General features: G+C 47.2%; 2 protein-coding genes across 5 annotated transcripts in view; both read left to right on the plus strand.

Moving 5' to 3' along the window:
- Window positions 1-9,592, plus strand: part of scube1 (signal peptide, CUB domain, EGF-like 1) — an 89,940-nt gene extending 80,348 nt beyond the window's left edge. The window contains exons 12-22 of the mRNA XM_018729900.2: window positions 1,194-1,292; window positions 2,781-2,897; window positions 3,226-3,384; window positions 3,761-3,964; window positions 4,344-4,505; window positions 5,535-5,702; window positions 5,898-6,059; window positions 6,177-6,374; window positions 6,780-6,932; window positions 8,719-8,798; window positions 9,067-9,592. Coding sequence (XP_018585416.1) covers window positions 1,194-1,292; window positions 2,781-2,897; window positions 3,226-3,384; window positions 3,761-3,964; window positions 4,344-4,505; window positions 5,535-5,702; window positions 5,898-6,059; window positions 6,177-6,374; window positions 6,780-6,932; window positions 8,719-8,798; window positions 9,067-9,219 — 1,655 coding nt within the window. The 3' untranslated portion in view covers window positions 9,220-9,592. The remainder of the gene's footprint in view (window positions 1-1,193; window positions 1,293-2,780; window positions 2,898-3,225; window positions 3,385-3,760; window positions 3,965-4,343; window positions 4,506-5,534; window positions 5,703-5,897; window positions 6,060-6,176; window positions 6,375-6,779; window positions 6,933-8,718; window positions 8,799-9,066) is intronic.
- A 4,153-nt stretch (window positions 9,593-13,745) lies between these two features.
- The window catches only part of mpped1 (metallophosphoesterase domain containing 1), a 46,902-nt gene continuing 38,397 nt past the window's right edge, over window positions 13,746-22,250 (plus strand). The window contains exons 1-4 of one of the 4 annotated variants that reach the window (XM_029247092.1): window positions 13,746-13,817; window positions 14,486-14,802; window positions 15,401-15,636; window positions 18,664-19,018. In XM_029247092.1, coding sequence (XP_029102925.1) covers window positions 18,864-19,018 — 155 coding nt within the window. In that variant the 5' untranslated portion in view covers window positions 13,746-13,817; window positions 14,486-14,802; window positions 15,401-15,636; window positions 18,664-18,863. Of the gene's footprint in view, window positions 13,818-14,485; window positions 14,803-15,400; window positions 15,637-15,741; window positions 15,778-18,663; window positions 19,019-22,250 lie in introns of those variants that run through there. The other 3 variants (XM_029247093.1, XM_029247094.1, XM_029247095.1) reach the window with 3 other exon arrangements.

The following is a 22,250-nucleotide window of genomic DNA, read 5'->3' on the forward strand; positions in this document are numbered from 1 at the left end:
TCATGAATGGCAGCATACAGAATTGAAGGTCACGTTTCTTCTGCAACTCTCTCAAAAAGAGAATGTGAGGATATGTAATTACCAGTTAATTAAATAAACTTTAAAATAATTGTATCTTTGAAAAAATCAACTTGAATATTTGCAAGACAAGGAACTAATGTGTTCAGTATTGCAAAAGCCTAAAAGATGAATGTGAGAAATAAGGAATAACATTCCTTTTTTATTCCTTATTGGCATGTTACTCTCTGACAGACAGTGAGACAAAGGAGCTTTTAAACGTCTTTATTAAAGGGTTACTCTATATAACTTGCAGCGAGTAGATTGATAAAACATTTGATTCCTACTGTAGACCTTTTCTGAGTTACTTCCCTGATTTAAAAATGGTTAGAGGCCAGGTCTGGCCACATGTTCCCCACAGATATGCTTAATGTGTCTATAATGTTTTAAATAAACTCTCGCTTCATTTCTGTTGGCTGGAGATTTGCTGAGACAGATAGATTGCTCTTGAGCATGACTTGAAGTATTTGCATTTATATCTTTTGGAAAGCGTCACCTTCGAGAAGGAGCAGAGAATGAGCTCCATTGGCTTGGCCTTGTTTTGTTTCTCCGAGAAACAGTGATTCGCCCCTTATTTAATCATCCCCCTCTTTAGATATTTAATGTTCCTCTTTTCTGAGCTTGTTTCAAATGGCAGCCTCTTTTCTCCTGGGCCCCTCACGCTCTTAAATAATAGAGGAGTAGAAAAGCAACACGAAACCGCTTTTTAATTCCCTGAACCCGCAGCCTTCCGAGTCGTGGGCCAAGAGCAACAGAGGAGCTGCCACTGGCCTGCTGGCGGTATGATATGCCGGGCCCAACCCTTCTCCGTCACCCGGAGCCACCCCCCGTCCCCCCCTCCCTGCCTCCCAGGGGGGACTCAAAAATGTTTCAGCCTGTTCATTACATTCCTTAATTAAGACAAACACCGCACAGTGAATGCATTCATCAGCCCTCCGGGGAGAGCCCTCATAAGTCACGCAGTAACACTTTATCACGTTCGGCCAATGAGATCGACTCCTGGCCTCCGTACTCAGGTAAGAGGATGTCAGTGATATCAGCGTGTCGGGGAACGGTAGATATCGGCTATCGGCGTGCACCGTGACTCCCCGGGACCCACTTTATGTGCTGTTCGTCTTTGTGTGTGCCTCCCTCAGACTCTGAACACAGCTACTCCCTCAGCTGTGGTGTCCCAGTGCATCCTGGGAAAGCACCGCCGAAAAGGAACGCCACTTCTGGACTGCTGAGTTGCCCAGGTACGGTGAGCCATCATTTCACAGGCAATAAAATAAGCATCAAGAAGAAGGAACTGGTTTCTTCTTGACTTAAGATGTTCCCAAAGGCCTGCCGTGAGTACACACACCTACGCAAGCAGCTGCACATTACACAGTTTGCGAAGTTCAAGTCAGCACGATGCAAGGCACACGGTACGGTTCATGGGACTAATTGACGTACATCTTTTGAACCTGTGACAAGGAAGGTACCGGGGGACAGCAGGGTGTGTAGTTCGAGTCTTCACCTTAAAATCAAAGGACTCGGGTTCAAATCCGTCCCATGTTGTAGCACCCTTGAGCGAGGTACTCCCCTTGCACCAGCACAGTAAAAATTACCCAGCTGTGAAAATAACTGTAAAAAGTTTATTATTGTGTTCCTAACATTGTAAGCCACCTCAGACAAAGGCATCGGTTAAATGTAGAACGTTAATGCAATGGGGCTACGAGTCCGTGAAAGGGAAGACACAGTCTGACACCTGGACCAAACCCTACCCTGTTCCCACCTTCTGATTTCTCTCATTTTTGCAGTCGTCACCATCCTGGGCCTTCAGCTCCAGCCCATGACTGGTAATTCCAGAATTCCTCTGCCGCTGAAAAGTTCCTTTCCGTACGAGACGAGATCTTTTGTTGCGGCGCTGGGTATTGTCTAGCCCATATTTCCCTCGGTGCATATGTGTTTCTCAGAAAACATGTGCCTTTAACACCACAAGAAAATGCTTTGAGTTTCTGCAGCTGGGGAAAGAGGGGAAACAGAACATTTAAAAATCCGGTCTGGTTAAATGGACAAAATAATATCCGCCAGTCATATGAGTGGTGACAGCTTTGCGGTTGTGTCCAACGTCCAACTCCTTTGAAGTCCTGGTGGACTCAGGGAGGCGCCTGTCAGATTCGGGCTCCTCAGCTACAGAACCAGAGATTGTTTGTTTCCCCTGGTGTGACGCCAGGACACGGTAGCCGGAGGACTCTTCTCAGCAGTTAATTACATTCGCTGAAGATCTGACACACGCAGCTGACGAGTAATCTGAGACCAGTCACATTTTTAAAAAGCGTGCTGGTGGAAACAATAGGCAGGGTACTTATTCCCCGTTGGACTCCCCTTCCCCCTTGGCAGCCTCTCCATGTCAGTCAAATTCGGTACTCCAGCGTTATCGGTCTTGGAAATCACGGGAGATCACGGACGGAGAGTAGCCGCTAGCAGTTTCGGGAATCAATAGCTGAACCCCATCCCTCCCTCGTGGTTCTGTGTGCATACCGAGTCTCCAGTGTGACCCTGTGCCGTCTTACCTTGTTGAACAGGGACTCTTGCTCTGATGAAAGCCCACCGTGACCTCCGCTCCAGTAGATTCCTCCCGCTCATCAACATTCTGCTTTAAAAATGAGTTTAAAAAGTCATTGTAAGGGCGACACTTGCATAAATATTAGAGCGTAATGGGGAAGTAACTGTTCTCTGGCTTGTGTGTCCTCCATCAGACACGATTGCGCCACCCATTAAGCAGAAGGCGCGATTCAAGATCAAGGATGCCAAGTGTCACCTGAGACCTCGCAACAAGGAGAAGTTCAGAGACACCTCCAAGCAGGTCCTGCAAGGTAGTTCCAGCCTTCTTCTTGCTTAGACCTCAAGGGATAGTCGCAAAGTCTTCAAACCGGCTTCTTCTAGTTGCAGCCCGGATAAAGTGACAGACCCTCCAAAGTGATCCTTTTGTTTTAAAATTGTGAGGTTTGGTCACAAAGCCTCCAGGCAACTAGATCCAGTCTTGGCTAAAGCCCGAAAGTTACAAAGCCTCTTGGTGGCGTGTGTAATAGATGGAGAAGAACGTATTCATCTGCAAAGGGCACAACGATCTGAAATTCAGGGTGGTGTCCCGAGATTAGACCAAATGCTTTCTTCTCCTCATCCTTCCCTTCCTCCACTAAGGAGGCCAATTCCCCTGCACAGATGATTGCCAGGTGACATTTGTGAACCTCAAATGCGACTCATCCAAAAAGCGCCGGCGAGGTCGCAAATCACCCTCCAAGGAGGTGTCTCACATCACGGCAGAATTTGAGATGGAGATGAAGGAAGAGGAGGCCTCAGGTCAGTCTTCCAACACTTCCTGTCAGACTCGACTGCAGAACGCACGCGTATTAAATGAAGTATGATGAAAACAATGGCCAGTCCACAAAGGTTAATGGACTTTCCTGGGGATCGGGGGGTGGAGGAGTAGTCACATAGGTTTGGACAACCCTCTTCGAAAACATTTGCACATGGCAGAGTAAACTATGTATGACAAAGAGTCTTCGGTGTCCTTTACTTTGAAGGTACTCTAGAATATCTGTAGGAATCCCTGCATATGGTTTCTAATAGATCATGCGTGACGTGCTTTGCGTAACACTAATAGTGATCTGTTGAAAGTTCTAACAAAGTCTTCCAGGAGTTGTGCAGTAGTGAGTGTATTCTCTGTGCTGGACAGACTCATGTGACATGGACTGTGTGAGGGAGAAAATGAAGCAGAAGCTGCAGAACGCCATGAGGACCCTCAGGAAGTCCATTAACAAGCAACAGTTCTACATTCACTTCTCGGGCACCGAGTATGAGGTGGCCCAGAAGCCTGCCAGGGTTCCAGAGAACCAGGAGACTTGCAGCACGGGCCAAGTCCTGCGGGACGGCAAGTGTAGTGAGTGCTGAACCCCTTCAGTTTCAATCGTCTCGTTACCGCAGTAATACTCGTGACTGTGTGTGTGATCCTGCTGTAACACTCATATCAGAGGTACTGTCCATAAACTCTCGAGGTCACTTTCGATTTTGTGGTATGAACGTGCACCTGGGCCACATAGACTTGCTGTAGAGGTGTGACAGAGCACACATGGGCCTCACTGTAGTAGGACAGCAATAAGGCATGTATGGTACTTTTTGTACTCAACACAGTCTCCACAGCAAGTCTAAAGGGGGCATCGGTGGTGGTACCAGAGATGGTATAACAAGGTATCTTTGGCGAACTCTCAACCGGAGGTCTAACGGAGCGTCTGTGCCGCTTCTCCTGCTATGTCTCCCAGCCAGCTGCAACGTGGGAACCTTTTACAGCGGTGAGCAGGAGCAGTGTGTGCAGTGTCCCCCGGGCACCTACCAGGACAGGGTGGGCCAGCTGTCCTGCGAGCCTTGTCCCAGCACTGAGGGCCAGGGCATCGCCGGCGCCAAGAACGTGTCCGAGTGCGGAGGTGGGTGTAGGTCGGCTTGTGCACCTTTGCACTCCTCCCCGGGCTAATCTGCATTAGGCGGGAGTGTGCGCGTGCATAGATGGTGGTCGTGGGCCAGTAAGAAGAACGTCCCACTAAAGATGCTCTTAATGAGCAATGGAGATGTCGACTCAGAGATCTTCCTTCAGGTAATTAAATGTTCCATTTGCCAGCGATCACATTCAGCCTTTGCTTTCTGTCGACAAAAGCCGCCGAGATTAGGGGGAATCCTTGTTATTCTAACACAAAGCAGCTGAAGGCTGGACGGGACCCAGGGAAGGCTCTGCAATCGCCTTTATTAAGCTCCTGATTAGAATCGACGTTGTTCGAAAGGCGGTAAATTGTCGAGGCGCTAGGGAGTCTCATCTGCGTTAGTAGAAAAACGCAGGAAAACTAACACAGCCTAAAGCTTGCAAAGCAGCCTTTGAAATTACAATTATTTCCACGACTCATCTAAGTACCTTAAGCTGCTTTCGTCGCTGCGTAAAGCTCTACACCCCCCCCACACACAGTGCGGTATTTACTGTCTGCCACCTAGAGGACATGAGAGGAAGTGAACGGTGAACGTTTCAACCGCAACCTCCGAAGCCTCATTTCTTTTTTCACATTTATGTTCTTCATAAGTGTTGTAAGAAGATTTTTTTTCCATATTAAAGTCTCTGCCAGATTAATCAAATTTATTTTTGCTAATACTCGTTCTAATTAAGGGGGGCGTGGTGGCGCACTGGCACACTGGGTTGGACCGGGTCCTGCTCTTTGGTGGGTCTGGGGTTCAAGTCCTGCTTGAGGTGCCTTGCGACGGACTGGCGTCCCGTCCTGGGCGTGTCCCCTCCCCCTCCAGCCTTATGCCCTGTGTCGTCGGGTTAGGCTCCGCCTCCCCGCAACCCCGCTCGGGACAAGCGGTTCAGACAGTGTATGTGTGTGTGTGTGATACTAATTAAAGATTTATTCCTAGTTTTTTAATGCTTTGAATGTCCCGACTGAAGCTCCAATCAAGATCTTCTGTCTCAGGTCAGTGTCCCCCAGGTCATTTCTCCTCGGATGGCTTCCGGCCGTGTCAGCCGTGCCCCCTGGGTACGTTCCAGCCAGAGCCCGGGCGAGTCCTCTGCTTCCCCTGTGGAGGGGGGCTCATGACCAAGTATGAAGGGGCCGTGTCCTTCAGAGACTGCGAAGCCAAAGGTGAAATTGAATCCGATGTGGAAAAATAAAATAAAATAAAATGACATAAAATAAAATAAACTGATATTCAGGGCTTCAGTGCCTGTGTGCACTGGCTGATAACACAGAATGAGAAGAGTCACAATAATAACAACTTTGCACATGTCCGTGTGTGTGTGTGTGTGTGTGTGTGTGTGTGTGTGTGTGTATTTACAGTGCACTGTGCTCCCGGGCACCACTACAATTCCACCACTCACCGCTGCATCCGCTGCCCGGTTGGGACGTACCAGTCCGAGTTTGGCCAGAACTACTGCATCACCTGCCCTGGGAACACGACCACAGACTTTGACGGAGCCACGAATGTCTCGCACTGCAAAAGTAGTCCCTCATCTGAAATTTCCCTCTCCTGTATTTTAGTGCCGTGAAGAGCTAATGAGACAATATGACTAGTATGGTAGTGAAGCAGAGGGGTGACTGGTGTGTGTCCATCTGCAGACCAGATGTGTGGTGGCGAGTTGGGGGACTACACAGGCTACATTGAGTCTCCTAACTACCCCGGTGACTACCCCTCCAACGTGGACTGTGTCTGGAACATCAACCCTCCTCAAAAGAGACGCATCCTCATTGTTGTGCCGGAGATATTTCTCCCTATTGAGGACGAGTGCGGGGACGTGCTGGTCATGAGGAAGAGCGGTAGGAGATAATACGTCCATCAATCTGTCCAACAATCCTGTCTCTCAATAAATCTGTCAGTTCTTCACTCAGCCATTCAATCAGTCAGTCCGCTAATCAATTCATCAGTCAGTCCGTCAGTTAGTCCAAGTCCATTAGTCTATTCTGCCATTAACCCATCGGCCACACTGCCAATCAATGCATCGGTTAGTGAGGTACAAGTCGGTTGACCTTCAGCTTGCTGGAACTGCACTGGAGAAATGCCTACAAATCCACTGAAATATAACACAACAGAATAAACACATTCTCACTAATCACATGATTTGAAAAAAAAAGTCTGTAGAAGCTGCACTCAGATTCAAAACAAATGTATGAGTTTCCCTTCCGATCGCTCGGCTCCACTCAATGCCACTCGCCCCCTTGCAGCTCTTCCAACATCCATCACCACCTACGAGACCTGCCAGACCTATGAGAGGCCCATTGCTTTCACCTCCCGCTCCCGCAAGCTCTGGATCCAGTTCAAGTCCAATGAGGGCAACAGCGGCAAAGGTTTCCAGGTGCCCTACGTCACGTACGATGGTAAGCAACCCCTCCCCGCTTCCTTTTCCTCCCTAACTTCCTGCACTTTCCAAAATCCTCACAAACGTACACCTTCAAGGCTAAGGAGAAAGGTGTATACAATACGACAAGTAGACTTCTGCCCAAAAGGCAACAGGGAATAAGAGTCCCTGCAGTGGACAGCCATTGCACTATACAGTGTGTCTTTGACCTAGACTGAGTTGGGGGTTGTGCAATATTGCCAAATGTGCGTTAAATCCAAGTGTCTGCAAAATAGCCTCTATATGAAACCAAAAGTCTATTGAATAGGAAAATACACAGTATATTCTGAAGCACAATCTCACCCATATTCACATGAGAACTGACAAATTTCACCATATGTATTACATATCATGCACTAGAAAATAAAAATAAACAATAATAAATTACCCACCATCTTGTGACAAGAAAATTGTGTGATCAGTTCAGAAGAGGAATCACTTTACTCATCTCCCATGTTTATTGTCAGTCCTGTCGAGAGTCTGACACAGTTTGCTGAAAAAAAGTTGAAATTCCGCACCACGCATTCAAAGGGATGTACAGACGTATGAGCTATAGAATTTTGTTTGTTAAATCCGAAACCCGTTAAATCGAGGATTTACCGTGTTACTCTGTTGCACTATATTAATGCATTTAAGCAAATAAACAGCTTTAAAGTTTACCTTATTTTGTTCTCGGAAAGTTGCCGCAATGAGCTGTTTTACAGGGTCCTCAACTTACGAATACAACCGTGACCATAAATCTCTTCGTAACCCAACTTGTTTGTAAATCCAAAGTCACTTTTATTGTATTCATCCCTCACTTAGCTGGGGTAATTTCGCTCTCTCGCTCTTTTTTTTTTTTTTAGCAAAAAGTCTTATTTCTCTCGCTTGTCTTTTAATCTTATATTTTTGTTCATTCATTATCACAAACAGGGTGTGAGACACGGTATGCGATACACTGGAAAGGGGCATTTTGATCATTTGGCTCAAGCATGTCTTCCTTATAACGAAATAACGTTCCCAAGAACACGTTCCCTTCTGCTCTGCAAAGTGTCCAAATACTGTGCGGTTAGAGGTGCTGCGTAGTGTTACCAAAAGATGTCTGAGTCTAGATGATCTTCACTTGACCGTGAGACTAAGGCTTTATTTACTGGCACTTTGGAGTCACGTTGAAATGTCACATGCAGCACATGTTTTTGGACTCTTGGAGGAAACTGGAGGAAACCCTTATGAACATGGGGAGAACATGCAAACTGCACACAGTCTGAGCGGAGATCGAGCCGACATGCAGTCACACAGTTCAGGCTTGTAAGGCTCCCCTGGTACCTGCTGCACCGCCATGGCCGCTTTGCACTTTGCTTTTTTGTCAAGGTGTCAAAGTGTACAAACAGAGACCCTTTCAATTTATTTGCTAGGTACCTTCTGTAAAAGTCTCATATATAGATTTAACAAATTAAAAAGTATCCTGTAAGACTTTTAACATTTTGATCAACTTTGAGAGGCAGTAAAATTAAAACTTATTCAGAATGTGGGACAATAAAAATATAACTTCTCTCCACAAACTCAAACGCAGATTGGGGACCCAATGAATCATCCCGTAAACCTGCCCAATATTCGCTATCTTATTGATCACAGACACTCAATATCCCTGGCCACCACACACACCGTAAACACCACAGTAATGTTTATTACGTTACAGTACAGTACTTTATTTCTGCTTTTTTTGTGCTAGTAAACTGCCTTTGTCATTTACATGATCCCTTTTCCCCCAATTCTTCTTATTACAGAGGATTACCAGCAACTAATAGAGGATATTGTTCGAGATGGACGGCTGTATGCTTCAGAGAATCACCAAGAGATATTAAAAGTATGTTTAATTCAGTCTGATCCTCAGTTTTTAAGCCCAATGCCATGTCTATTTGCTCCATATGAAAACTCTTTAGTCCCAATGCCTGCAACTCTTAAAACCGTATTTTATTCATTAACAGCATATTTGTGTTTAACTAAGGAAAGATTCACAGTACACAGCGCAAATGATAAAAGTGACGTCAGTAACGACGGAGGTGAGAGAGGTCCTATCATGGGAGGTTTATCAAACTGTTGAGGTGTGACCTCTTCTCCCCATCCTCCGTCAGGACAAGAAGCTGATCAAGGCCCTGTTCGATGTGCTTGCCCACCCTCAGAACTACTTCAAGTACACAGCCCAGGAGTCCAAGGAGATGTTCCCTCGGTCCTTCATTAAGCTGCTTCGCTCCAAAGTCTCCAGGTTTCTACGGCCGTACAAATAGTCTGGCTCTGCCACGCCCACTTTTCTTCCCAAGCTCCCCTTCGGTACCCCGGTCATCCCCTAAACCCACCGTTCCTACCGACTCCTACTCACATTTCCACCCAGGAAGAACAGCAAAATCCCAAATGCTCTTTTTCTGTATTTAATTTGCAGTCCTTGTTTTGACCTTAAACATATTTCATATACTCCATTTTTGCCAACAGATATTTATATGTGCTAGAATTTGCGGAAGCCTGCATCATGGATGTTCTATATGTATATGTGTATGTGTGTACATATATGTAAGTGTTTGAATGTACGTGTGCCGTATGCATGTGTACATCCAGACACGCATATATAGATATATTTTTATTTCATTTATTTTTTTTATAAGACCCCTGATGTGCACATGATTAAGGTTATAAAATGATTAGTGCACTTAGTTTTTTTTTTTTTTTTTTTTTTTTTTTATTTTAAGAAATGTAAATGATGTCATAACTCCAGAACCATTCCAGTTCTTGCTGTGCTTTCTAACTGAAAGAACAGTGGTAATACCTGGCTGCATAAAAGAGAATATATAGTAGATTGAAAGAAAAAAATATATAGCAAGATAAAAAAAAAAACTACCTGCAAGTAACAGTTGTTACAATAGAAATAAATGTTTGTGATGTTACTAATATTTGGAACTTAATTGCACTTGAATTTTATATTGTAAACTGTAGAAAAAAAAATCAAAGTTACATTTTCCTTATGTTTGTGTTGTATAGAAATGTATTGCCTTGGTTGTAGAAAAGAGAGAAAGTAGAGTTAGAGTCTGTCATGGTCACTCAATGGCGCCTGTCGTCATCGAGTCCGTAGACAGGGTTGTCGCCAGGTGTGACCAGGACAAGAGGGCAGTGAAGGCCCAGGGTCGATTGAAGCGTTCCAGACCCTCATCTCGATCCCCACCCCTCCTCCTTGTTTTTAACAATGCTCATTTTTTGGATGCCCCTCCCTGGGTTTGCCTAAGAGCGTTACCTGAACTTTCATGTTCAAGAGGTTTAAACATGCTTAATGTCCTTTGACCAGCCAAGCTATTGTTCCACACTTCTTCTTGGTTATGTGTAAAACTGTAATATCATATTTAAATGTACCTGACTTGAGACATGTGTTAATGGTGTCACAAAGCAAGACCTGCTAATCACAACCATTTCCCATAGTGGATCTGAAACAGGGTCAGGGGTTTTGGGGCACTTTTTATTTCCACTGTGTGGTGATGGATGGGTAGGCCAGCAAATCGCATGTAACACCACATAAGGGATATAAAGGAAAGAAGGGGACTGGCCTCCTCTGCATAGGGTTTGTTTTAGGTATCACAAAGCATTGTGACGTCCACACATCCTGAAGATTAAAATGTATTGCATTGATTACAGGATTGGAAGTAGATCAGAATGAGCCGTGTGATGGATTGTTCCTGTGAATGTATCGTACGTGAATACATTCCGTAGCTGTGTGTTCTGCCTACGTGTGCCTCTGCGTAAAGTAGGGATGAATAGACTGTGCCTGTCTGAGAGAACGAGAAGGACAAGTAGCAGTTGGTGTTTGGTTGAGGTCATTGTTTGCTGAAGTTCTTGGTTTTAAATCATGTATGTCAAAGATTGATTGTAACATCTAGGTGTTACCTGGTGTGTTCCCAAAGAAAGAGTTTCTTTCCAAAATGCTGAAAAGGTGTGTGGTCTCTGACAACATGAGTTGGGAATAGAATGGATCAGAGAGAAAATTAACGGCATTCAAAGGTATGAACATCCAGCCGTTTCCTTCTCAGGCTAATATGTTGCCCTTCAAACTTGTATGGTTAGTTCCTTTCTTTTGGCTACCCTTTTAAGTCCAAACTTATCAGCAGTTTTTTTTTTTCTTTAAATTTTGGCAGATTGGCTGTGGCCTCACGGTCCATATCTTTCAGGAAGAAATAGGTTTAAGCCGAGTGACCCTTTTGAGGTTCTGGTTCCGACTGCTCCTAACTTCCTAACAAGGCCTCCTGTAAGATCTGCCAGTGTTGGAAAGACCCCCCCCCCTTCACCCCTCCCAGAGGAGAATTAAGAGTTCATGTGGAGTATAGCGATATGGCCAACTAAACCCTTTAAGCGTTTCAGCAGAGCATGTAATAAGTACTGTCAGCCACCATGAGGATTCCGAGCCCCTTTGTCCAACTTCAGAGTTACACGTTCCCCGCAGTGTTGTGATAATCGACCGAGGAAGACGTCGCATTAAACCACCTATCTGCAGTCTCGCTTTTCAAAGTGGAAAAATTGTGGAAATGGCTTGGGGAGCAATACCAAGATGCAGAGTATAATTCAGCTGCCAGAATGCTTTTCTCTCAGTATGAAGTTTTGCTATCTGGACCTGCCATCGTTTTCAGTTGCGGAGAGTTATTCTGCATTCGGGACAGAGCAATGTAAAGAAGGACTTTAAAATCTTCTGGGCTGACGATACAAAATTACAGTTTTACCTGTTTTTATTATTTATTTCATTTATTTTATTTTATTTCATTTTTGTGAGCTGAGCACTTACCATTTACTCGGTTACCTTTTGGACCTAGAGCGTCACCAGGACTCAGCACTTCGTGTAACATTATAGGTTCAGAGCAGCAGACGTAGAGCTGAACGGGAAGGTTAGTTTTACTTTCTCCAGACCAAAGAAGAACACAACCAGTCTGCTACCACCTACAGTCACTGGGCTGTTGCAGGGCTGTCATTTTCACACCTCCCAAAGTACAGCAGTGCTCCTCCAGCCGCGTCTTTGACTCGTAAGGTTGTACTGCAGTGTTGGGTTTGTCTGTCCATTTGAGGGTTCCTCTTGAACTTTGTTTACTCTGTTCTGTTATCTGGTTTCCACATGCGATCTTTTGAGGGGTTATGGAATTACATTTCAGTGTTTAAGTGGTTTTTCCTGTATGTACTCTGCTACAGTTATCATTTATGAATATTCATATTGAACATTTGACTTTAATTGCATCATAGAGGAAAACACTAGCCCTTTCATTCTATACTGGTTATAGTCTAAAGGTGTGAATGTTGGTAAGTGATTGCGAGCACATTCTATAGGCGACACAAAACCGCAAGTAAACGCAAGTTTGTGCTATGCTTCTTGAAATACCCAGTTCCTTTCCATTTAAAGAAGGTGAAATGTTCCAGTTGAGAATGAATATGTAATTCCTCTTTCCCATAGCTTGCTGAGAGCCCACAGCTTATGCAAGTAGAAGCGGCTTGAATTGCTCTTCAGAAGCAATCCTGCACTCTTAGCCCTTGGCAGTGAAATTCTGACTCTGCCCCTTTGCCCATTATTTAAACAGCATGGGAAACTCAAACCAAGATGTAAAGGTCCAGATTGCTGCTGGTGACTTTGTAAGCTTTATAATTACCAATGTGTAAATGATGTACAAATGGTAGCTATTTTTTCAGTTTGATTATTAAGTTAATATTTACCTTGTTAGAAGGGTTAGGGTTTGAGAGGGAAAAGACAGGAGCTATATTAAATGACATGCTTTATCACTGGTGGTACTTTAATGTTGTTCTCTGTAAGAAAGGAAATTAAACGTTGTAAAGTTGTTCCATGCAGCCTATGCCGGGATTTATAAAACCTGATCTTATTATTGGCTCATTTTCTGTCCAAAAGGAAATTCTAAGAAGTTGAAATGACCTCAGAAAGTGAAAAGTAGGTCAAAAAGGAAAAAAAAAAAAAAAACTATTGTTAAGATTTCACTTTGATAATAAATCTCACAAAACTGGAACTTGTGTCTTTTGTCCTGCTTTTTGTTTCTGATGCTACATTGATGAATGGTCCAGGCCTCTACTTACATTGCAGAATAACTTGATGTTCACATGGATTCTTTACCGAAGCGCATCTGAGTCCTGGGCTTAAGGCTTCAGCACAAAGTACCTACAGACTCCGTGAACACCGGTGACGGTAAAACTGAGTGGGAGCCTTTAAGATGACATAATATGCTGAGTATGCACAAAAAATACATTTTATGTACAAAAGATGAGCATTCATAGGGCAATCTGTGGTCAGGTGAATGAGTACTAGCTCATATCCATCATATCCACTCCCTCAGCCTCCAGGCTCCATTCTTTTGTCTATTTTCCGAGCTTTGCAGTTTTCTTAAAGGTCTGCCGGAGTATTACTGAATTTCCAATCGAGAGAAATCGCCCAAGCAGACTGTTTTATTTCGGATAAATACGCACCATCTATGAAATGCATGACGTCTGAATTGCTCAGGGGCAGGGGTAAATATTTATTGTATTTTAAAAGGCTACAGTGATTGACTTTCAGACGGCTCAGTCTGTCCATAAATCAAAATGCATACTTGCATGACATTTACATTATAGCTCGCAGCAAGATGATCAATGAAGGCGATGTGACGATATGGCTAAATAACTCTCAGCACTGGGCCCGTATGCGTCCTGGAAAGACCAAACTGGAAACGGAAGGGAAACAGGCCGATCTAGCGCGCACGTGGCAGCGTCCACGTCCCCGCCGCCGCCGGCGGATGACATTTGGAGAGGCACCGACGGAAGGAGAACGAGGACATCAGGAGGAGACAGGTGACGCATGACTGCGGGACGGCGCCCATGGACCAGGGTAATACATGAAGCAGAAGCTGCACAGACAGAGGCAGAATACAGCAGATTTGGAGGGAGGGCCCTTTCGTTAGCCTGCTCTCGAACCTTTTCCTTCCAGCATCCCGGTCAGCTAATTTAGCACCACGCAAGTGTGAACAACGTCGCATCTGACAGATCTGTGAGGAGACCCTCACGAAACTTGGGTTTTCATGCTCAGATAATCTGTTGACCTTAACCTTACGTTAATGCAGCAGCAGGATCGGATGTGTAGTGTTTGGAGGTAGTTTTCAGACTGCCAGTTCGAAATACAGTAAGAGTATCCCCCTGCGTGAACGGTAAATCAAGGTGAACTTTACTGTCTGACGCGAGTCGTTGCCTTAGGCGAAAGGATGAGCTAAAATAGCGATTAACGAGGCACTAGAAAGTGTTTAAATTGGCACCGTTGCAATAAAAAGATAATACGAAACCAAATCTACTACATTTTGTGCGTTTTTCCTCTCTGAATCAGTGCTCAAACATCTGAGTTCCCTTGTTGTGGCGGCAGTTAAGCCTCCGCCGTGCAAGCGGGTGAAAACACACGCGCTGCACACGCGCTGCACACCCGCTACACACCCGCTACACACGCGCTGCACACCCGCTGCACACGCGCTGCACCGGACTCCTCTTCCCTCCTGCTCTGATTGACAGCTTCCACTCAACGTCAGGCGCAGTAACGCGGCACGGCCAGCGGGGGGCGCTACTGCACTGACAGAAGGGAAGAAAACATGAGCCCAATCCCCTGTGAACTCGACCCCCCCCCACCCGAGTACCGCACCGTGCGGCGAGCGGAGAGTTTGCGCGGCTCGTCCACGCAGCTCTCGCGAACGCGGCGCGTTTCGGACACGCGGACACGTGGACACGTGGAAGGCGAAGCGCTTTCGGCGCGGGACGGAGGAGACCGAGTCCGACTCGAGAGGTCGAAGAGTTTCTCGGAGTTCTGCTGTCCTGCCGCCCTCGGCTCCAAGGTGCGTTTATCGGTCTCGTTCCGTGTTGCTGTTGTTATTATTCATTTATTGCACTTCGGTGGATCTGCGATACGTTGTTGTTATAAACGAAGCGCGTTGCCGAGGCGCGTTCTTGTGACCCCGCGCGCTCCTGCACTGCAGCTTCGGTCTATCGTCACTTTAATATTAGTAATGACAGTTACGGTGTGAATTATATATATGGTGAACACCGCGTAAGTGTGGATGAAAGTAAATGTGCTGTGCGCGCGGTCACCATGCACGGTCGTTGTAATGGCAAAGTGTGCGCGAGGCTGTGTGTGTGGCACGCGACGGCACGGGGCTGCCGGCGAATGACAGCTGTGGCGCCGCGGTCTGAGTTGGTGACTCTCCTCCGCGGTCCACACACAAAGGACTGCGATGACCGTGATGATCTCGATGTGTGAGCTCGCACGGCGTGGCGCGAGAGCGGGGAGGTGGGGGGGTCCGATCTGCGTGGCCGTGGACAGCAGGAACACATTATTCGGGTAATTATAGCGGGCTGTGTGTGTCCCCCTGGCTCCCTTCTTCTCTCCTCCTTCCCCCCACCCCACTGCACCCCCCCCCCGATCCGGATGTGCAGGAGAGGAGAAGAGAGGAGAGGTGGAAAGATCCAGAGCCCGAGCGCGAGCGGGGGGGAGTGTCACACTCGCGATCGTCGGAGAAAACGAGCGGAGTGCGGTTCGAGGCGCACGTGAAGCGACGCACACCGACGGCGGGCACCCGCCGCGATCCCCCACGCTGACCCGCTGGCTTGCGCACGGCGACACCCCCCTCTACCCCCCACGGGGCTGCAGCTGGACGTGCCCGGGAGACCCGGTAGGTGACTTGTGTGTGTGTGTGTGTGTGTGTGTGTGTGTGTGTGTGTGTGTGTCCGCACTCTGCAAGTACGCTCCGTCCGCTTTCCAGCTGGTCTCTCATCATGCCCGCAGCAAAATATAATTAACCTTCAATAACATGGTAAGTTACCGTGCTTGCGGAGGGTCATGAACGCGCTTCATTGGCGAATGAGAGAGGAAGAGGCGCGCGCGGGTCGTGCCGCGCCACTGACTTCTGCCCCTGGGATTGTTCCCGCAGGGGGGCAAACAGAGTAGAAGCGCTCGCCGAGTGAGTGTGTCGGTTGAGCAGGGAGACAAACGCGGGAAGTTGAGTCTAAATATTGACACGGTGGGACGAGCGCAGGTAGCGCGTCTCGTGGAGCTGTGTGACTTATTGATTTGATGTCACATTAATATTTCCTCGCGCTTACATGGGTGATGGAAGAATGTGGGGGAGTAAGTGAGAAGCCGAAGCTGAGGGGCGGCTAGTGATGGTGTTAACCTGGTCAAACCCGGCTTAACTAGTCCTTGGCAAAACATTCTGGATGGGGGGATTGGGGGGCTCTGCTTTATCATGGATGAACTTTGCTTTAAAAAGGGGGTGTGTCCCCCCCCCCCATCAGCCAACTGCGGCAGGACCCCCGGTGTCCGTGTGTAATTGCTTCTCTCCTGATGTTTTTGGTTCCACCTGTGCTCTCTGATGCTTTCTGGTCCCACCTCAAAACCTGAGAGTTGTTCTTCGCCCCGCTGCCCCCGCCTGCAGACGAGGCATGCTCTTTTAACATTTCTTCCCCTAACGCGGAGCGCCACGTGAGCGTGTGTGTGCCACTTCCCCGGGAGCTCTGCCCGTCGCGCGGCCCCGGCGTTGGCACGGGGTTCGAATGCGGCCGCAGCGGGGCGCAGGGAGAAGAACCCGGCGTGTGATAATGAGCCTGGAATGTGAATCAGAAACACATGAGGGGGGAAGAAAGAGGCTGTTGTCTGGCGGCTGGTGCGGGGGTCTCCCCCCGGAAGGGTGTGTTTCTGCTCCAGCTGGGAAACCCGAACGGATGTTAAAGACAGATAAGGTTCCGCCCGACTTCTTAGTCGGGTTTAGGGTTCAGGGACAGGTAGCAGCCTGCAGGATCCACGTGAAACCCTACCCTGTGTGACTTATTCATGTCACATTAATATTTCCTCACTTTTGGCATCTCTGTGTGTGTGTGTGTGTGTGTGTGTGTGTGAGACCTTTCCTTTCTGGAAACCCACCTCGACAGTAACGCCCGTTTCCCGGAGCCGCGGGAACACCGATGCCGGCGTTCGGCCCTCAAAAGGCTCCGGTCCAGGGGCCCGAACAAGCGAAGGTGGACGCTTTGCGCACGGCAGCGTGTGCTGATCGAAGAAGCCGATGAGGGGAGAGTCTCAGGAGCCGTGGAAGGGGCCATAAATTGATAACAGTAATTTGCGATGCGACGGTGCTGTGGAAAATGTGTCTCGTTTCATTGTCTGTCGTGAAAGGCCGATACGTAGAAACATTTTGACAATCCCTGTCAATGGAATATTGTGCCGGAGCTACAATTCAATAGGGAAAAAAAAAACGAAGAATGAAATGGGTACAAATTGAGGAACACGCAGCGATGCTTTTTCAAGTGGGCTTTTTTTTTTTTTCCTTTCCTTTTTCGATTGCCGTGTTTTTCATACCTGATTTAATGTTGTGCTTAGTTACAGAGGGGAACAAAAGAGAGTTGTCCCCCCTCGCTGAGAACCTCGGGCGTATATTGGGCACCATAAAGATGCCGCTGTGACTGTTTTTAAAGCCACGTGAGCGCGAGGAATTACTCGGTCGCATTTCTTTCCTTCGAAACGTCTCGGAACGTCGGGAAAATGAGCAGCGAGATGTCCTTCGATCAGTTCGTCGCAGATGAGCAATTCAACTTTTTTTTTTTCTTCCACAGAACCGTCACTTTTGGCAAAATGCGTTGCTTTTGTTGCCGGCTTTGTTTTCGCTTCACTTGAGGGTCCTTAGTTTTTCCAACAACAACAACAAAAAAAATCGTTCAAATTCTATAGACAAAAGACTCCTCTCGCAACCAGGCTTTTATAGGTGTGTTGATTTTGTTTCTGGAACATCCCGAAGTCTTTGAGCGGCTGCAAATTTTTGCACTTGTTTTGAATGCCGACCCGGCTCCATAAATGGCTCTGTGAGGGATGCGGCTGTACGCGGCATCAGTCCGCGGGGGGTGTCAGCGTGAGCGTGAGCTCTTTGAGGCCCGGTGACACGGCAGCCGCGCAGCGGAACCTGCGACCGTCAGTCGGCCGAGGGGCAGGACAGCTGAAAAGCCCAGCAGGAACTTCACTCGAGACATTCTGGGCCCCAGAAAAATTTTGGCCCGTTTCCTACTGAAGCCATTCATATGGAACAAGAAGCAATTAATTATGGCTTATAGCTCGTATTTGTATTCCTGTTACTGCTTTTATTTTATTGTTTTACTGGTGCGTTTATCCAGACGTACCCATTTGTACAGCTGCGTGTGTTACTCTGTAAATCGAGGTTAAGTACCTCGCTCCAGGGTGCCACGGCAGGATGTCTCGTGGGACTTGAACTGGCAACCCTAAGATTGTCGGTGAGCGTCACTAACTACGGTGGCGTTCGCAGCCCCTTTTTCCACTGCAGCTCCCAGTTCCATTTTCCACGGTGTGGGAACGGAGCCTTCGGCGAGACCACCCTTAATCGCGGAGGTTACGGAGCACCGCGGTTCCGAGCTCCCCGGGCGCGTTCCCGATTTGCCGCCGAGTCGCGCCGCTCTTCGTTTCGCGGCCTTTTTCCCTAACTCTGGAGTGTTCGTCAAGGCACTGAGCCGGAAAGATTCCTAATGAGTTCCCTGAGCTGTGAGCGTGTACCCACACCCACGACAAGCCTCCCAACACACGCGCGCACGCACGCGCACGCTTCCGCAAAGCCTTTCTCCATCTTTCTGAATTGTACTCGGTATACGAAAATTCCACATGACCGGACTGTGTATCAACTGTGCCGTTTCTCCCGCTCCAGTGCGCCTCCGGGTTGTCCGACGCTGAGTGGTCCCCGGGTGCCGCTGCGGAGAGACATGCCTGCTGTGCACGCGAGCTCGGAGGGAGCCGCCAGGGCACGCCAGTAAGCACGCAGCAACACCCGCAGAGCTGAGGCCCTACACCTTGTCCCTCTACCCAGCGACACACCTGGCCCGGCCCTGCCCCACCCCGCCAGGAGTCATGGCCTTCACCTTGTCGGAGATCATGGCGGCGCGCCGACAGCAGCGTGGCGCCCGGGCGGCAGTGGACGTGGACGAGTACAGTGCCAACCCCACCCAGGCCTTCACCTTCTACAACATCAACCAGGGGCGCTTCCAGCCCCCGCATGTACACATGTAAGAGCTGCTTCCTTGTGCCTCGCTGTTGCTCTTGTTTCTTCTCTTCTCTTCTCTTCTCTTCTCTTCTCTTCTCTTCTCTTCCATCGTCACGTCCCGCACCGCAGCCCCCATCGCTGTGCTTGTCACATGTTGCTCCACTTATCTCGCATACCATTCCATGTCTGCTTTCTGATGGATGGCTGCAGGGCCTTCCTTTCTCCCCGACTCCACCCTCCAGTTCAGTGGCACAGGTTCAGCCCGGGGAACAAAAGTGGGCCAGGTTTATTCAAAAATAACCTGTTCGCTCTGTGCTCCCCCTGAGCCTTGATCATCGGCCCATAAATGCTCAGGTCCCCCAGCACCACCCCAGCTGCTCCTGGGGGACACATTACAATTCAAAGTCACCCCCCCCCCCCCCCCCCCCCTTTATTGGCACCCCCTCAAAAATGAGCACTGCTGTCAGAGTAGAATTGTCAGCAGGGCGCAAATGATAACAACTGGCAACGGTTCTTAGAAATAAGTGATAGAAATGACGACAACAAAATAATTAAACGCGAAGAGAGTGGAACGTAGACTCTCTGGAGGACGTTCAGTCCTGCAGTTGCGTACAGTACTTTGCAGGGCAGCGCTGAGATTGACGCTCTGTCGTGTTTATTCACAGGCGCCTCAGCAGATGAGACAATTTGTAATTTCGGTGTTTTCCAGCGCGCAGCAGGTTGAAAGACACTGGTCCGGTGCAGCGTACACGCTGAGCGCCAAACACGCTTGATGTTTTGAAAGGAGCGGTTTTACAGCTGTGTCCGGCAGTCTTCTGAATTTATAGCCTCTAGTTTGAACTCCCTGTTACGCCAAACTCAATGCATAATAAATACAAGCGCTGAGGGCATTACTTTACAGGAAAGGGGGTTGTTAAAAAATGCAGCCACATGCACTGCAGCCTTGAACTCCGCGAGGAGGAACTTCTGGGCGAGCTCTGCTGTGTGATGAATCTCACCATGAGTGTATTTCACAGTTGTGGAATGTGGGTCACATGGGCTCTGCCATCTTCTCATGAATAATACAGGCAGCAATAACGCTGGGCTATTATTATTCCTTTGTTTCATGGGACACAGTTCTGCCTAAGAATTGATGCGTTCGGTTCATTTTAGCCTTTGTTCTTGTGTATATGTTTGCACAGCAAGTGCTGACCCGGGGTCAGTTTGCACCTTTAGCGTAGCTTGTGTGGTGTTGTGACCAGGTTTGGGCTCCCAGGTTCTGAATCAGTGCTATAAAGTGTGTTTGTGGCCCCAAGGGAAACGGAACTGATCGCCTGTGTCCCTGTGACCCAGTTCCCTCGCTTGTTGCTCGGCGGTCCAACCCTGGCCCGTACAGACCCGTCAGTCTGGTACAGCATGCTCCAGAGTACCGACACTGCCCTCAATGGCAATGGTACAAATATCATTATCCAAAATGTAACTGTGATTGTTTGAATGTCCCCTTACTCTGTCAGGGTGGTACTGACCTTTGAGATCAGTATCTATCTATCTATAGTTATGAAAAAAATTTCATAAACCCTTTGGAATGATTTATTTCTGCATGAATGGCCCGTAAAATGTGATTTGGTCTTCATCTGAGTCCAAATAGTGAGTCTTATTTAAGAAACAAACACATTTTACATTCCCATATATTTACTGAACAAATGGTTTCAACAGTCAAGGTCATTGGTTGGGAAAAAGTATGTGAACCTCTACAATAATGACATCTTGAAAAAAGGGTAATTAAAGTCAGGTATTCCAGTCAGTGAGTCAGGTGTGGGTGTGGCTTGCCCTAACCTACAATCAACACCAGTTGGGTTACCTGCTCTTCACAACAGAATTGTCTGAAAGAACAATATGAGCCAATCAAAATAGATATCAGAGGACCTCGGAATAAGAGTTATTGAACCTTATAAGAATGGAAAGGGTTACAACAGAATTTGGAAAAACTTGGGCCTCCATCACTCCACAGTCAGGCAGATAGTTTACACATGGGAAAAAAATTCAGCACTTCAGAACTTCAGCACTATACTCTCACTAGGAGTGGGCGTTTTACAAAGATCAGTGCAAGAGCATGCCATGCAGTCCTCAAATAAGTGACAAAGAACCCTAGGGTGACATGATTTCCATGAATCTCTCACTCTGGATAGCATCTGTGATGTTGAGTCTATGATGAGAAAAGCACTTAACATAAGAGGTGTTCATGGGAATGTACCACAGAGGAAACCACCGCTTTCCAAAAAACATTGCTGTCCATCTCAGGTTTGCAAAAAAACCACCTGAATATTCCACAGCGTTGAAGGAGCAATGTTTTGTGGACAGATGAAACAGTTGAACTTTTTCATAAATGTACTCAGTGTACTCAAACACTGCATTCTGGTAGCAAAACCTCAACCCAGCTATAAAGCATGGTGGAGAGAGTGTAATGTGTGGGGCTGCTGTGCTGCCTCAGTCTGAAGGACTTGCAGTCATTGAGGGACTAATCTCTAGTCTAAGTTGTATCAAGAAATTCTGCAACGGAATTTGTGACTTCGGTCTGTGATGTAAAATTCAAAGTGGGTCATGCAACATAGCAATGATCCAAAACACGGGTCTAAATGTACAGCAGGGTGACACAAAGAGAACGAATTCTCTAATTCAGAATTGCCCAGTCCTGACCACAATCCCATTGAAATGATGTGCCATAATATGTGGATAGATGAAATAGACATAGCTGGTAGCATAGTGGTTAGAGTTACTGCCTTCAGATCCAAGGGTTTTAGGTTTGAGCCTAACTTCTGGCTGTAATACCCTTGAGCAAAGTACTTACTGAGAGACAGTGTTGTCTAGTAGAATGGGCCAAAATACCTCTTCATTTCTGACCAGGTCTTCTCAGCAGCTACAGAAAGAGTTTTTTGAGGTTATTGCCAATAAAGGAACTTCCAAAAAGTTATTAAGTATAAGGGTTTGCATACTTTTTCCATCAATGAGCTTGATGCTTTAAGCCTTTGTTCAATAAAGACATGCCAAGGTAAAATGTTATGTGCATTGTCTGTTGTGTATGACTGTCTTTATTTTCTTTTTCACATTTTCATCTTTCAAGCTTTATTGTCATGTGTTTAACAAAGACAATGGAATTTTTGTGCTATGGTATTCCTGTGGGACAAGCGGTTCAGAAAATGTGTGTATGTGTGTGTGTGTGTGTGTGTGTGTGTGTGTGTGTGTGTGTGTGTGTGTGTATTCCTGTAGTAGTGTAC

Source organism: Scleropages formosus, chromosome 21 (genome assembly GCF_900964775.1).
Source record: "Scleropages formosus chromosome 21, fSclFor1.1, whole genome shotgun sequence".
Classification (NCBI taxonomy): domain Eukaryota; kingdom Metazoa; phylum Chordata; class Actinopteri; order Osteoglossiformes; family Osteoglossidae; genus Scleropages; species Scleropages formosus.